At 35.8% G+C, this 14,944-nt stretch overlaps 1 protein-coding gene across 10 annotated transcripts in view; it reads left to right on the top strand.

Moving 5' to 3' along the window:
• The window catches only part of SOHLH2 (spermatogenesis and oogenesis specific basic helix-loop-helix 2), an 85,805-nt gene that overhangs the window by 25,847 nt on the left and 45,014 nt on the right, over positions 1 to 14,944 (top strand). Inside the window, exon 1 of one of the 10 annotated variants that reach the window (XM_059902551.1) lies at positions 14,701 to 14,808. The exons of the other annotated variants lie outside the window; for them this stretch is intronic. Within the exon in view, the coding sequence (XP_059758534.1) occupies positions 14,758 to 14,808 (51 nt within the window). The 5' untranslated portion in view covers positions 14,701 to 14,757. Of the gene's footprint in view, positions 1 to 14,700; positions 14,809 to 14,944 lie in introns of those variants that run through there. 10 annotated transcript variants of the gene reach the window in all.

Raw genomic sequence — 14,944 nt, 5'->3', positions numbered from 1 at the left:
GACTCTGGAGTCACTGCAGATTTGGATTTGAATATCAGATTTGTACCTAACTGTGGTTCAATCTTTTGGGGCCTCAATTTCTTTCTTCCTCTGTAGAAGGGAAGCAGTGGTACTGTAGTTATCTTGCAGGGGATTTGTGAGGGTTTAGAGATATAATGTAAGTAAAGTGCTGAGTGAAATGCTTGGCACATAATTGGTTCTAAATTCCAGTAAATGGTGAATATTATTTTCCTGTGTTTCTTTCCCGATCTCCCTAGCCCCTCTCTCTGCGACACAGGCATCAGAATTTCTACTTGCATTAGCCATCCTCCTTTAGCTTTGTTTATCTGAAAAAATCATTTGGGTGGAATAGTTCCTACTTCGATTATACAGGATCACTGAACATACAATCAAAGCCTATTTTAACAGCTTCCCAGGAAGATGTTAATCCTGTTTCCCTGTATAAATGTTAATAAGGATTTTCACTCTAGAGTGAATTGTTAATCTTTATAGTCAAAATGGTTCTGACCATGTGGATACTATGGTGACTGGAAAGGTCAATGAATGATTTGCAGTTCTTCCCATGCTGAATACATAAATAATTGATTCTTTAGTAGATAACTAGAGCTTTTTGCTGAGTCTGCTGTTTATATTTCTGCTGGCTTCACTGTTTTGACTGAAACTGAGTTTCCACATCTCAGGATTCTTCTAAGTTACACCGTGTATAAGACATTGCTTTTTAAGAATATACAAGCAATATAGCCAATATTTTATAATAACTATAAATGGAGTATAACCTTTAAAAATTGTCAGTCTCTATATTATATGCCTGTAACTTACAGAATATTGTACATCAATTATATTTCAGTTTTTAAAAATGAAAGATTAAAAAAAGGATATATAGGCATACCTCAGAGATATTGCAGGTTTGATTCCAGACCACCACAATAAAACAAATATTACAGTTAAGCAAATCACGGGAATTTTTTGGTTTCTAGTGCATATTAAATTTATGTTTACACTATACTGTAGTGCAAGAGCATTATGTCTAAAAAAACAATATCCATACCTTAATTTTAAAATACTTTATTGCTAAAAAAATGCTAACCGTCATCTGAGCCTCCAGCAGGTCAGAATCTTTTTGCTGGTGGAGGGTCTTGCCCGGATGTTGATGGCTGCTGACCGATCAGGGTGGTGGGTGCTGAAGGTGGGGTGGCTGTGGCAGTTTCTTGAAATAAGACCACAGTGAAGTTTGCCACAGGGATTGACGCTGCCTTTCACAAACGATTTCTCTGTGGAATGCAACGGTGTTTGATAGCATTTTACCCACAGTAGAGCCTCTTTCAAAATCGGACTCAATCCTCTCAGTCCCTGACACTGTTATCAACTAAATCTGTGTACCATTCTAAATCCTTTGTTGTCATTTCAGCAGTCTTCCCAGCGTCTTCACCAGGAGTAGATGCTATCTCAAGAAAGCACTTTCTTTGCTCATCTACATGAAGCAACTCCTTATCCGTGAAAGTTTTATCATGAGATTGTAGCAATTCAGTCACATGTTCAGGCTCCACTTCTAATTCTAGTTCTCTCATTACTTCCATCAGATGGAAGTTACTTCCTTTACTGAAGTCTTGAACCTGTCAAAGTCATGCACGAGGATTGGAATTAGCTTCTTCCAAACTCCTCTTAATGTTGATATTTTGACCTCTTCCCATGAATCATGAATGTTCTTAATGGTATCTAAATGGTGAATCCTTTCCGGAAGGTTTTCCATTTACTTTACCGAAATCCACGAGAGGAATCACTATCTATGGCAGCCCATAGCCTTACGAAATGCATTTAAGTAGTAAGAGTTGAAAGTCAAAATAACTCCTTGATCCATGGGCTGCAGAATGGAGGTTGTGTTAGTAGACATGAAAACCAGTCGTTGTCTATCTCCATCGGAGCTCTGGGGTGACCAGGTGCATTGTCAATGAGCAGTAATATTTTGAAAGGAATCTTTTCTCAGATTATATAATAATAATAATGAAAAAGTTTGAAACATTGCAAGAATTACCAAAATGTGACACAGAGACATGAAGTGAGCAAGTGCTATTGGAAAAACGGTGCAGATAGACTTGCTCAGTGCTGGGTTCCACAAAACCTCGAATTTGTAGAAAAATTTCTACAGATTGATTTGCGAAGTGCAATAAAGCAAGGTGCAGTAAAGCGAGGTGTGCCTGTACAGTGCGCTGTGTACTTCACAGGCAGGCAGAGAGACTGACTAGAGCTTGTGGAAACACACAAAACTTAACTTCTATTCCCACAAACAGAGAAGTCTAGCAATGCATCTGAGAGTTTTTGAATATAATGCTTTGGTTTCCAGATAAGGCACCTGAGGTAGCTCTGTTTGGTTGTAAGGCGATTCTAATTTTTAGGCTTGTTAAAGCATCAACTCCTTATTTTTCTTCCTTGAAACTTCTGCTCCTTCTTCTTTTTCTTTGAGACTTCCTTAAAACCCGTTGCTTTTAGTTCCATCCTCTGAAGAGGAAGTCTACACTCTTTCTATACGACAGCTTTTCAAAGATTTGAAAACAGCTCTGCGTCTTCTCATAGCTTTTTTTACCCCCTAAGCTAAAATATTAAGTTACATTAGCCATTCCGCATGACACAGGTTCTAGACTAACCAGCTGTTTCGTTGCCTTTTTGGACAACTCTATCTTGTTATTGTTCATTTGAAAATAGAGCTCCCAGGTTTAAATGTAGACTTGAGATATAATCTCAACAGCATAGCTGTTAGTCTTGTCCTCACCATACTCATTTTTCTTCTCTGCTCTCTGAGCAATCATTCTCAAATACAGGTGAGGGTTGTTCCTGGTATAAAACTTCAATGACTTTGCATTGTCCAAAGGATCTCAGCAAAGCTGCTCAGTGTGTTTTACAAGGTCCTGTCTGACACGCAGCGCCTGCCTCTCCAGCTATGTCCTTACTTAGCCCTGTACTGCAGCCAGACCAATGATATATGTGATTCCTGCGTCTATCATCTGCTTTATACCTTGACGCCTGTGCTGCTCCCTCTGTCTGGAATGTCCCTTCCCTAGTTCTTAATTGGCTACTATTCCATGTGGATCCCCCTAAAGCCAGAATTAGTTGCATCTGTTGTATGCTTACAAAGCACCTATGCAAACCTCTGCTAAGGCAGCAAATTGTACAATCTATTTAGTTTTCTGTTTCCCCAATAGATTGTAAGAACCAAAATTTGTCCTTGTACCCCAGTGCCTAATGTAGTGGTGGCACATAGAAGATGCTCAATAACATCTGCTGAGTGAATAAATGAATGAATTCCATCTTCTGGTCCAAAGTTGACACTTTTAGAAAATTAGTTAACATTTTGCTTCACAAAGCAAAGAGTTCATCAGGTGTGAAATCCAACTGTCTTCCCTCTTGCCTTCAAATGTATTCACATCTTTATCCATCTTTCCTGTTCCTCCTTCTGCCTTAAAGAAAAAGGATTCCATACTTCTTCCCAAGTCTATCTGCTGCCTCTAGGACTCATTTCATAATTATTTTCTCATATTTTCCATCTCTTCTTCCCAAGTCTATCTGCTGCCTCTAGGACTCATTTCATAATTATTTTCTCATATTTTCCATCTCTCCTCCACTGACTGTGGTGTGTCCCTTGTCTGCAGCATGCTCATCTCCTCCACCAAAATACAACAAAAAACAAACTTCTATTTTGCCCTATCCTCATAAAACTACTACCTTAGCTTTCTTTTTCTCAGCTAAACTTCATGAAAGAGTGGATACACTCACTGCCTTTGCTATTCACTCCTCGACCTCTTTCAGCTGCCTTCTGCCCCCAACAGTTTATCTCTCTGACACAGTTTATCTCTGAATAGCCAAATACAATACAATGACTCCTTTTCAAGCCTCCTGGTAGCAGACATGTCTGAGGCATTTCGTACTGCTAACTGTGCTCACTTTTTAAAACTATCACCCACCCCCCTTGACTTCCATGACAGGATATTTTCCTGGGTTTTCCTGTTGTTTAAATGATGGCCCTATCTTTAGTGATTCTCCTATCCCTTAAAAGTTGCTTTTCCAAGTGTATATCACCAACTCTCTTACCTCTCTGTGTGCTCTTAACAAACGATCTCATTTACTCATGGCTTCAGTTACCATCTCTAAGGTCACCAGCCTCAATTTTTCCTGAATTGCAGATTATATTTACACCACCCACAAGACGTGTCCACTTTTGTATCCTGGAGGAATTTAAAAATAGACAATAAATGAAAATCTGATCTTGTCTTTCCATTTCAAGATACCTACAGTTCCTATTGTCTTATCAACCCTAATGGCAGAGTACATATATTATTTATATTTAGTGCCTGTAAAAACTTTTAATGGTCTTTACCAAATGGATGATATGATTTTCGTAATTCACTCTATATTTATTTTAAAAATTGCATGGACTATGGGGTTGAGATAGAGGGGTTTCCAGAATCTTTAGAAGCCTGATAATACTGGAGAAGGCCAGAATTTCCCATTATTCTTTAGCTTCTCTTAGTCATGCTACAAAAGGACCTGGCTAGGAAAGAGTTAATTGGGAATTGACCGTTCCTCTTATCTCTGAAAGCAATCATGAAATAAGAGGATAAATGCTCAACTATTTGCATTTCAGGTCTCTGGCTCATACCAAGTTTCTAAAAGGCAACAGATGAGATGCAAGAGGGAAGAGATATGGGGACAGATGTATATGTATAGCTGATTCACTTTGTTATACAGCAGAAACTAACACACCATTGTAAAGCAATTATACTCCAATAAAGATGTTAAAAAAAAACCACACAACAATAAGGCGTTCCTGGGGTATTGATAATGTACTATTTCTTAATCTGGATGCTACTTACATGGAAGTGTTGAGTTTATGAAAATTTAACAAGCTGTACATTTATTATATGTGTACTTTTGTGTTTGTAGACTATACTTCAATTACATTTTTTTAATCCCTTTAAAAAATAAAAAAATAAAAATAAATAAAAGGCAACAGATGGATCAACTGCCTAGAATGAAAGAGAATCCAGTGAAAACTTAAGTCTAACTATATCTTTCCTTTCTAATTAATTATATTCACATGTGAATGGTACTCACAAAACAGGTGTCCATTGTATTTTTGGAAGTTGAACGTCCAGATTTTATAGCAACAATGTAAAATAGCAGATGATAAGAGAACTTAAAGAAGTTTGTTCTCTCCATTCGCCATTTATATATATTTTGTAGGTTCCAGGAATGCTTTTCATCCTCAAACATGCTAAGATCTTGTTTTCCAAGCTAAAATAATACTGTTCCCAAGTAGAGCGTACAACTACACCATTAACAATGATATAAATCCAATTAAATTATCAGTCTTAACCTTTTTAGTGAGGAAATATGGACACTGAAATAAATGTAGATGCCAGTGCAGTTTAAACTATGTTTTCCTATGTGAACAAAAATAATAAAGAATGAATAAAGAACAGAGGAATATTTTATGAGTTTAGGAGGTTATATCTACACATGATTTTTCCTGGTCCTGTACTAAGTACAGAAGAATTACTCAGGCAATCCTTGTCTTTTATAACCTTACCTCACATAGGGAATATATTCATATATAACTTAACGATATAAAAATTGTAAATGAAGATATAAATTAGCTATAGATCAGAATCCTTTTCAAATACAGGCATTCAAGGTGCATGCCATAAAGCAAGTTTCTTTGGTGAAAATTCATGGGAAAGCAACATTTTGTTCGATATTTGGCTAGATTGATCAGTATTCTTCCTTGAGTAGTCATAAATACTTTAAATTATAATTCATTATCTTTGTACATTTTCATCAGTGGAAATACAGTGTAGTTAAAACATTAAAGTAAATTCTGGAAAAGGACTTCCCTCTGGAAACTACTATACTTCTGCGTTGGGAGGGCCCCAAGACCCCTCCCGTGCGTGATTCGCTAGAACAACTCACAGGACTCAGCATCTATTTGCGCACGCAGCTAAGATTTATTACAGCGAAAGGATACAAAGCAAAATCATCAAAGGAAAAGGGTGTATGAGGTGAAGTTTGGAGGAAACCAGGCACAAGCGTCTAAAAGTTCCCCAGTGGAGTCATATAGGAACAGACTTAGTTCCTCCAGCAATGAGTCGTGACAACATGTAAAGTTTTGTATTCCAGGGACCCTCGTTAGATACTTAGTGCCCATGCATTTGCTGGCCATTTGTGTATTATCTTTGGAGAAATATCTGTTCAAGTCCTTTGCCCATTTTTCAATTATTGATAAGTTGTTTGTCTTAATTTTGTTGTGTTGTAAGAGTTCTTTATATATTCTGGTTACTAGACCTTATCAGATATATGATTTGCAAATAATTTCTCCAATTTTTGGGGTTTTTTCTTTTTTGATGATGTTCTTTGAAGACCGAAAGTTTTGATGATGATGAAGTCCAATTGATATTGGCTTCCTAGGATCACTTTAGTGGTTGCTTGTGCTTTAGGTATCGTATCTAAGAAATCATTGCCTAATTCAAGAACATAAGGATTTATACAGATTTCCTTCCAAGAGTTTGATAGTTTTAGCTCCTTTTTGATCCATTTTGAGTTAATTTTTATATATGGTGTGAAATAAGGGTCCAATTTCAGTCTTTTGCATGTGTCTATTCAGTTGTCCTAGCACCATTTGCTGAAAAGACTATTCTTCCTCAGTTGAATTGCCTTGGCACCCTTTTAAAAAATTAACCATAAACATATGTTTATTTCTAGACTCTCAGTTCTATTCCATTGATCTATAAGTCTGTCCTTATGCCAGTACCATGCTGTCTTGATGACTCTAGCTTTTCAGAAAGTTTTGAAATCAGTGAGTCTGAGTCCTTCAACTTTATTCTTCTTTTTCAAGATTGTTTTGGTTGTTCGGAGTCCCTTTATTTTCCATATGAATTTTAGGATTAGTTTGTCAATTTCTTCACAGCAATACCACAGAGCTGAGGATAGCAGGGTAGGGCAAGTTAAAATATTACAAAGCTCAGTGTTCTTGCTGAGTTTCAGGTGTGTGTGTGTGTGTGTGTGTTTATTAAATTCTCCAGGATTGCTGCAAGCCTTTGGTTAATTTTTAGACTTCTGAAAAAGTTGCTTCTGACCATTTTTGCCGATTTTCTCATTGCTTTTATGGAGGAAATAATTTTTGGAGGTCTCTATTCCGTCATTTTTGCTGACATCACTCCCTGAGAAAAATATTTTTTAAAGCACCTTGCAGGGAATTGAAGCTGGCTCTTACTACATCAAATGAGCATACGGGGAAGTTGGCTTTATAAAGATATATAAGTCAATAAGGGAAAGGTGATCCCATGGAAATCCAAGAACAGGAATTCCAATATAACTGGGCCCACAGATATTAGAATTAGAATTCAGGGAAGCTTTAAAGACCTTAGCAGATGTTCATGGTTCATCACTTTAGTGACTTGCCATATAGAATGGAAATTAAAGGCACAGACTTTGAACTCTGACTTCCTGAATTCAAATTACAGATCTACTTACTAACTATATAACTTTGTTTCTTTCTTCTATCTAACAGGGCTAATGATAATGTCTACACCATAGGGATTTTGTGAAGTTGATAGGAGTAAATAAATAAATAAATAAATAAATAAATAAATAAAATTTAGAACTGTCCCTGACACAGATTACGAGCTATAAAAATGGTGTTATTACTATTTGTAGTATAACAGGCCCCTAGTTTATCCTCCACTTCATTTTTCTTCTCATTACCAACTGCTATCTTCACTTTCTATGTCACTTTTATATCACAGACCTTGGTATATATCATAGTTTCAATTTTATTGTAATTTTAGGTCACATATCTTTGGTTTACTCATGGATCCTTATCTCCATCTTGTCCCTTCTCTACTTCATGGCCTCTCTCTATGTATTTTCCTAGCTTTAATTTACGTTTCCAGAGGCAAGTATCAGAATGGTCCATCTCATCCCTCTTTGGACAAAGCTCTCCACATTAGGCCACCTCATGGGCTGCTTCCAAGCCTTTGGATTATCTGCTCTTGAGCTACTTGCCTCTCTAGCTTGACGAGATGATATGGTGTAACATATGGCTGTTTAGGATTATACAGTAAGCAGAAAATCTGCGTAGGGGAATTTCTTTATGAAGGACTGTGAGCTGGGTCAACTAGGTGAAATATACAGTCCTCCCCACGTGACATACAATGTTTTTGTTGTACACAACGGTGACTGAAAAGTCACGATTAACACTTATTTTATTTCAGGGGAAGATGTAATTCAGTTAATCAGAAGACAATGAATGCCATGAGACGACCAGTAAAAAAGATTTCAAGATCAAACCATCTTCCAAAACTCAATCTGTGATTCCAGAACTGGGTGGTTTACTATTTCTTCCCTCTTTTCATCTGTCATATTCAACTTGTGGAGTTAACGTTCCACACACTTTTCAGGGATTGGAATAGATAAGAAAGAGCTATCAAACTTCTCTGTAGCTCTTCTTCCAGAAGTTTGTTCCTTTGTCTGTATGAAAGTAATTTTCTCAAGTGACCCTATACCATCTAATAGCATTCTTATGATTTTAAAAATATCCTAGAAAGCCTTAAGGTTGACATCATTACACTTGTTTTTAATAATATACCCATGATCTGCTCTGATAGTAACATAGCTATTTTATTTGTATTCCAGTTGGCTGTTAGCTAAAAATGTGAGTTCATCAAAACTTTTTGCTATTTTACGCTATATCATCTTCAGCTCTTTAAAACTCAAGGTTTAAACAAAGCTGCAAATCAGATGCATTTTAAACTTTGATTTGAACTATCATGGTATTGTGGAAACAGGAATCAGCTTGGGTAGTTCCCACCCTGCTGTGAACTTAGGACATTTGGGGCAAGTTCTTTCACCTCATCTTCATTTCCCACATCTGTAAAATGACTGAGGCAAACTATACAATTGCTAAAGTTTCTTACTATTCTAGAAAACCAGTACTTACTCAACTGCAAGGTCCTGCCACTTAGCACATGGTAATTTAAGTCATTTTATGATGTTTATTAATTTATAGTGATGGCCTAGTGATGTTTATTAATTTATAGTGATGGCTCTTTGGACCAAACTTTGCCAAGTGTTCATGATACTCAAGTCTAGAGTGGAAATAGAATGAGGGTACAAGAAGTGTTCTTTTAAGGTATTAAAAATTTTATTCAATTCTCCTATTTGTGTTTAGATTGTTTTGTTACTGTCACCTAGGTCTGGAAGATACATATGATTTTTTCCCCTAAATTAATAAGTGAAATTATTGGACTTTAACTTTACAGAAATCACTCAGAGGTAAGTATAGTTTCTGGCACCAAAACCTAAATTCTATTCAGTATCACCAGTAATGGATGCCAAATGTATTTCTATAACTACTTATAGATACTCACTTTTTTTCTTTAAGGAAGAATGCATGCATTTCATATAGACAATTCTTTTATGTGACTTTAAAAAGTAATGCAGCGAAATATAAAGTAACTTCCTATAAATTATTCCAAATGGAAACTGTTTGGAAATATTTTCCCCTGTTCTTTTTTTTTTTTTAATATTTATTTATTTATTTATTTTGGCTGCGCCAGGTCTTAGTTGCAGCACGCAGGACCTTCATTGCAGTGTGCGGGATCTTTAATTGCAGCATGTGGACTTCCTGGTTGCAGCATGCGGACTTCCTGGTTGCAGCATGCATACGGGATCTAGTGCCCTAACCAGGGATCGAACCCAGGCCCCCTCCATTAGGAGCGTGGAGTCTTACCCACTGCACCACCAGGGAAGTCCCTCTCCCCCGTTCTTAAGCTAACTATAGATATCAGGTACCATGACTCATTTTATTAAATAATTACTAGATACTACATATGTATTTGTTTACTTCTTTATACCCTATTTTCTCTCTAAAAAGGATTGTGTTACCTTTTACTAAATATAGAGATATAAAAACAAGACTCATAAGATAAAAGATAAAAATTAAAGTTTTGCAAGATTCCCAACTAAGAAAAAGCTCTATCTTTAAGCTTTCTAGTAATCAGCACAAAGAAAGAGTGAGTTACACAGCTCTCATTTTTTTGTATAAGGAAATATACAAGTGGAGAAACAGCTGTCCCTAATACTAAGCTCTGAAGGTAATTTGTCATGTAAAGCTTTATGAGGACTTGCAATTATTTATTGAAATAATCAGTGCAAAAATGATAGTTTGGGGTCTCTGTTTTGTTTAATATTGAAATATGTATTAATATCAGTATTTGGTTTTTTTGAAGAGTTCAGAATTCATAAAACAAAATATCAGTAAACAATATTTAATATATTTAAAAAATTTTAATGTCTAAATATATTACAAAATATTAAAAAGTACCATTTATAAAAACAAATGTTATGATAATAAAAAAGACAGATATTAATGAATAATAATGATGATGTGGGGCTTCCCTGGTGGCGCAGTGGTTGAGAATCTGCCTGCCAGTGCAGGGGACACGGGTTCGAGCCCTGGTCTGGGAGGATCCCACATGCCGCGGAGCTACTAGACCCGTGAGCCACAACTACTGAGCCTGCTTATCTGGAGCCTGTGCCCCGCAACGGGAGAGGCCACGACAGTGACAGGCCCGCGCACCGCAATGTGGAGTGGCCCCCGCTTGCCGCAACTAGAGAAAGCCCTCACACAGAAACGAAGACCCAACACAGCCAAAAATAAATAAATTAATTAATTAAATTTTAAAAAAAAAGGAAAAAGAATTACTCTCACAGAAAACAAACAAAAAAATAATAATAATAATAATGATGATGTGGAGAAATTGGAACCCTCTTACACTGCTGGTGGGGTTGTAAAGTAGCACCATCACTCTGAAAACAGTCTGCTGGTTCCTCAAAAGGTTAAACATAGAGTTACCATGTGACCCAGCAATTCCACTCCTCTGTGTACAGCCCTAAGAAATGAAAACCTATGTGCACATAAAAATGTGTGCACAAATGTTTATAGCAACATTATTCATAATACCTAAAAAGTGGAAACAACCCAAATGTCCATCAACTGATGAATGGATAAACAAATTGTGGTATATCCAAACAATGGAATATTATTCAGCAGTAAAAAGGAATGAAGTACTGACATATGCTACAACATGGATGGACCTTGAAAACATTATTCTGAGTGAAAGAAGCCAGTCACAAGAGATCACATATTGTATGATTCCATTTATATGAAATGTCAAGAGTAGACAAATCCATATGGACAGAAAGTAGGTTAATAGTAGTAGCTGAAGGCTGGCAGGGCCGGGGGAAGGGTGGGTGATAGAGAATGACTGCTAATATGTATAGCGTTTCTTGGGGGGTGATGAAAATGTTCTAAAATTAATCATGGTGATAGTTGTACAACTTCATGAATGAACCAAAAACATGGAAAGCACCTTACATGGGTTAATTGCATGTTATGTGATTTATACCTCAATAAAGCTGTTATAAAAAAAAGTTAAACATATGGTAACCTTTTAATATAAACTAGCAGATAAATTTTAATGGAATATTATTTGATCTTAGAAAATATAATCTTAAACATCAAAATGCATTGTCATTAGTGCCATTGTTGAGTCAAGAGTATATTATTAGCATAATTTTCCAACTAAGAAGCTCTTTCAGATACTACGCTAGTCAAAAGAACAATGAAGCTTATATGCTACTTCCCAGTATTTCCTTGACTTCTTTTGAATAATCCCATCTCTTGTTTAATAACCTTGTAGAGATATTTATAAAGCACCTTTTGACTTTTGACTAGGATTAGGTTTTTTTTCTAATTTATAGAAAGCTATATAGTTTTTGTTTCAAAAAATGTTTCTAGTTTTCATCATCTTCATTAGTTTTATCATGTATAGCTGGAAATTACAGTGCAGAGTTACTTATATCAATTTTAGTACTTTGATAGTCATATTCTACTGGACCAGAAACTTTATTCTGGACTAAGAATTATTTCTTGTAATAATTGGTTTCTTTTTGTTGTGTGCCCAAGTGAGAGCCTGTCTAGACCACATATTATATGTGATTTTTTAAGTAAATTGAGTAATTGAATTATAGTTATTTCAAGATGTAAATAATTTAGATTTTTTATTTTTTTAATACCAGAATAACAGAATTATGACAACAGTGATGCTAGGATTTTGGGCATTTAAAAAGAGGTAAGCATACCAGAATACTAAAAACTGCTATTAAAATCACTAAATGTGATTGAGGTATGAAAGTATCTTTAAAATAATAAAGCACTATTTAAATGCAAGATCATATCATTTTGACAGTAGGGCACTATTTTCAAAACAAGTTAACATCAGATTAATCTGACCTATGAATTAGAAAAATCTTGAATTTATAGAGCATCCTTTTAACTTTATAAAGCAATTTCGTATTTCTACCTCAGTTACAGAGAGAGTATTATCATCCAGAGAACTACCCAACAGTGAGATTATCATCACTGGAATTGTTCAGGCAGTGGCTAGGTGTCCCTTTGTCAGGGATGTTACAGAAGGACTCCTGCAGTGGGTGGAAGTTGGATTCAATGACTGCCAGTATCCCTTCTGATGCTAAGATACTGTGATTCCCTGCCTGTTTATCAGATAGGGAAACTAGAGCCAAAAATAACTTCCTAAAATATATGTTGATTGCATCATATAGGCTGTGTGTATATAGGCTGTAAATATGGACTTTCAAAACTGGACTGCTTTACCACTAGCCAAAACTAGCAAAATCAGGTGTAATAGTATTAATGTCCATTTGTTAAATGTAAACTGAAATTAGATACCATTTTTCACCTATAAAATAAACAGTGGTTTTCAAAAAGATAATTTTCAATGCTAATAGATATGAAGTTAAGAAGTTCTAATATACTGCAGGTGGGAGTACAAATTCATATAATTCTTTTGGAAGACAATTTTATTATATTCTTGAATAGCCTTAATGTTAATATGTTGACTTAATATTTGTACTTCTGGTAATCTATTGTAATGAAAAATCCTGCATATAGAAAACATACAAGGACAATCACTTTATCAGTATTATTTATAATACCCACAAAGGGGTACTCTCTCAATGCACAATTATAGGGAAATGCTTGTGGACTGTGTTTCATCCACATGGTTAAACATTATGCAGCAGTTAGCATTTGCCGTCTTACACTAAAATTCTTTCTTCTCATGTATTTCTTGCATCCTGAAGTACTTCAGTGTAATTTATCTCCAGCAGTTTAATGTAATGAACACTCTTACTCATCATTTGTCACCAGCTAGTTTAGTACCTAGCATACGACAGGCATTTAATATATTTTGTTTAACTTAAATGGATGTTTGCAAAAGAGTTTATAGGATCGTGGGAGGACTTAATGTTAGAATGTTAATACAATGTCACACATAAAATACGATTTTAACGATTTAAAAATATAGGAGAGCCTACAAAAAGAGGGCTTTAGTCTACTGATAGTGCCAAAAATGTGTTCTGTTACACAAATTTCCTGTCCAGCTCTACAGGGGAAGATGAGGTAGGCTCCAAGTGATGATTCAGAGATAGGTGGAGAGGGAGAGAGACTTGTGGAGTACCAGAAGGGAACATGTTTTAACAAGCTAATTAACTTAGGGACGTTTGCTTAACTTTCCTGTCTTAAGTTTCTACTCTGTAGAATGAAGATAGAACTAATTGATTTCAAAGGTACCTTTATGTGTATGTGATAGGGAAGGGGAGGGGGCTGGAAAACCCTTTTATTTGAAACAATTCTGATATCTTTTTTTAAAAAAAGTATATTTGCTTTATTTTTTAAAAATTTTTATTGGAGTACAGTTGATTTACAATGTTGTGTTTCAGGTGTACAGCAAAGTGAATCAGTTATACATACACATATATACACTCTTTTTTAGATTCTTTTCCCACATAGGTCATTACAGAGTATTGAGTAGAGTTCCTTGTGCTATACAGTAGGTCCTTATGAGTTATCTATTTTATATATAGTAGTGTGTATATGTCAATCCCAATCTCCTCCCAGTTTATCCCTCTCCGCCCTTACCCCCTGGTAACCATAAGTTTGTTTTCAATTCTGATATCTTAATGTGATAAAAATAAGTACTAAAATCACATATAGCAAATCCATTTCTCTTACCTTGCTAGCCCTCATTTGATCGTGGTGTATGTGAAAAGTAAATCCTTTTTGTGTGTGAGTGAGTGTGTGTGTGTGTGTGTGTGTGTGTGTGTGTGAAGTTACTGAGATCTGGATTTTACTTGTTGAAGCAGCCTATGCTCACTAATATAGTATCAAACAATATTTTTAGTAAGGCTTACAAGTCTTTGGATATTGTTTTCAGTAGATAATGCTATCTTTCTTTGCAACTACATAGAGATAAATTCAGCCATTCATTGACAGCAGTGGCCCCTGGCCTGCCTGCATCAGTGAGTCAGAATCTAGAATTTCAATTGATATTTTTAAAGTGATTCTAACTCAGTGTATTTTCCAGTCTGCTGAACATAACTAGAATAATTTTTTCTTTTTTTTTTTTTTTTTTTTACTAAATAGAATCTCTTGCTCTTTCATCAGTTTGTTTCTAGGATAGGATACTGCTCTTTAAAGCCTTGTACAAATGCTGCACAGTCTAAGCCAAATAGAGGCTGGGCCCAAACAACCGTGTAACGTACCAATCCATGTCTGAGGGGAAGATACCCTTACTCACTTTCACTCAGAAAAGGAAGAATGCACAGCATCACTGATCCAAAGCATTTATGGAATCCTGTTGGGCAGACATGGTGAAAGCCCTCTTCCCTGCGAATGGGGTAGGTTCCTTGACCAGGCTCTGATTCTGCTTCCTGGTAGGAATGTTCTTCTCCATTTTTATTAATGACCTCTAACTCTACTCCTTGGGAGTTTCTTTAATTTCAGTCTTCTTGTTCATATTTGAAGTGGACAGTG

Source organism: Balaenoptera ricei, chromosome 18 (assembly GCF_028023285.1).
Source record: "Balaenoptera ricei isolate mBalRic1 chromosome 18, mBalRic1.hap2, whole genome shotgun sequence".
Classification (NCBI taxonomy): domain Eukaryota; kingdom Metazoa; phylum Chordata; class Mammalia; order Artiodactyla; family Balaenopteridae; genus Balaenoptera; species Balaenoptera ricei.
This window is presented reverse-complemented; position numbering and strand designations above follow the sequence as displayed.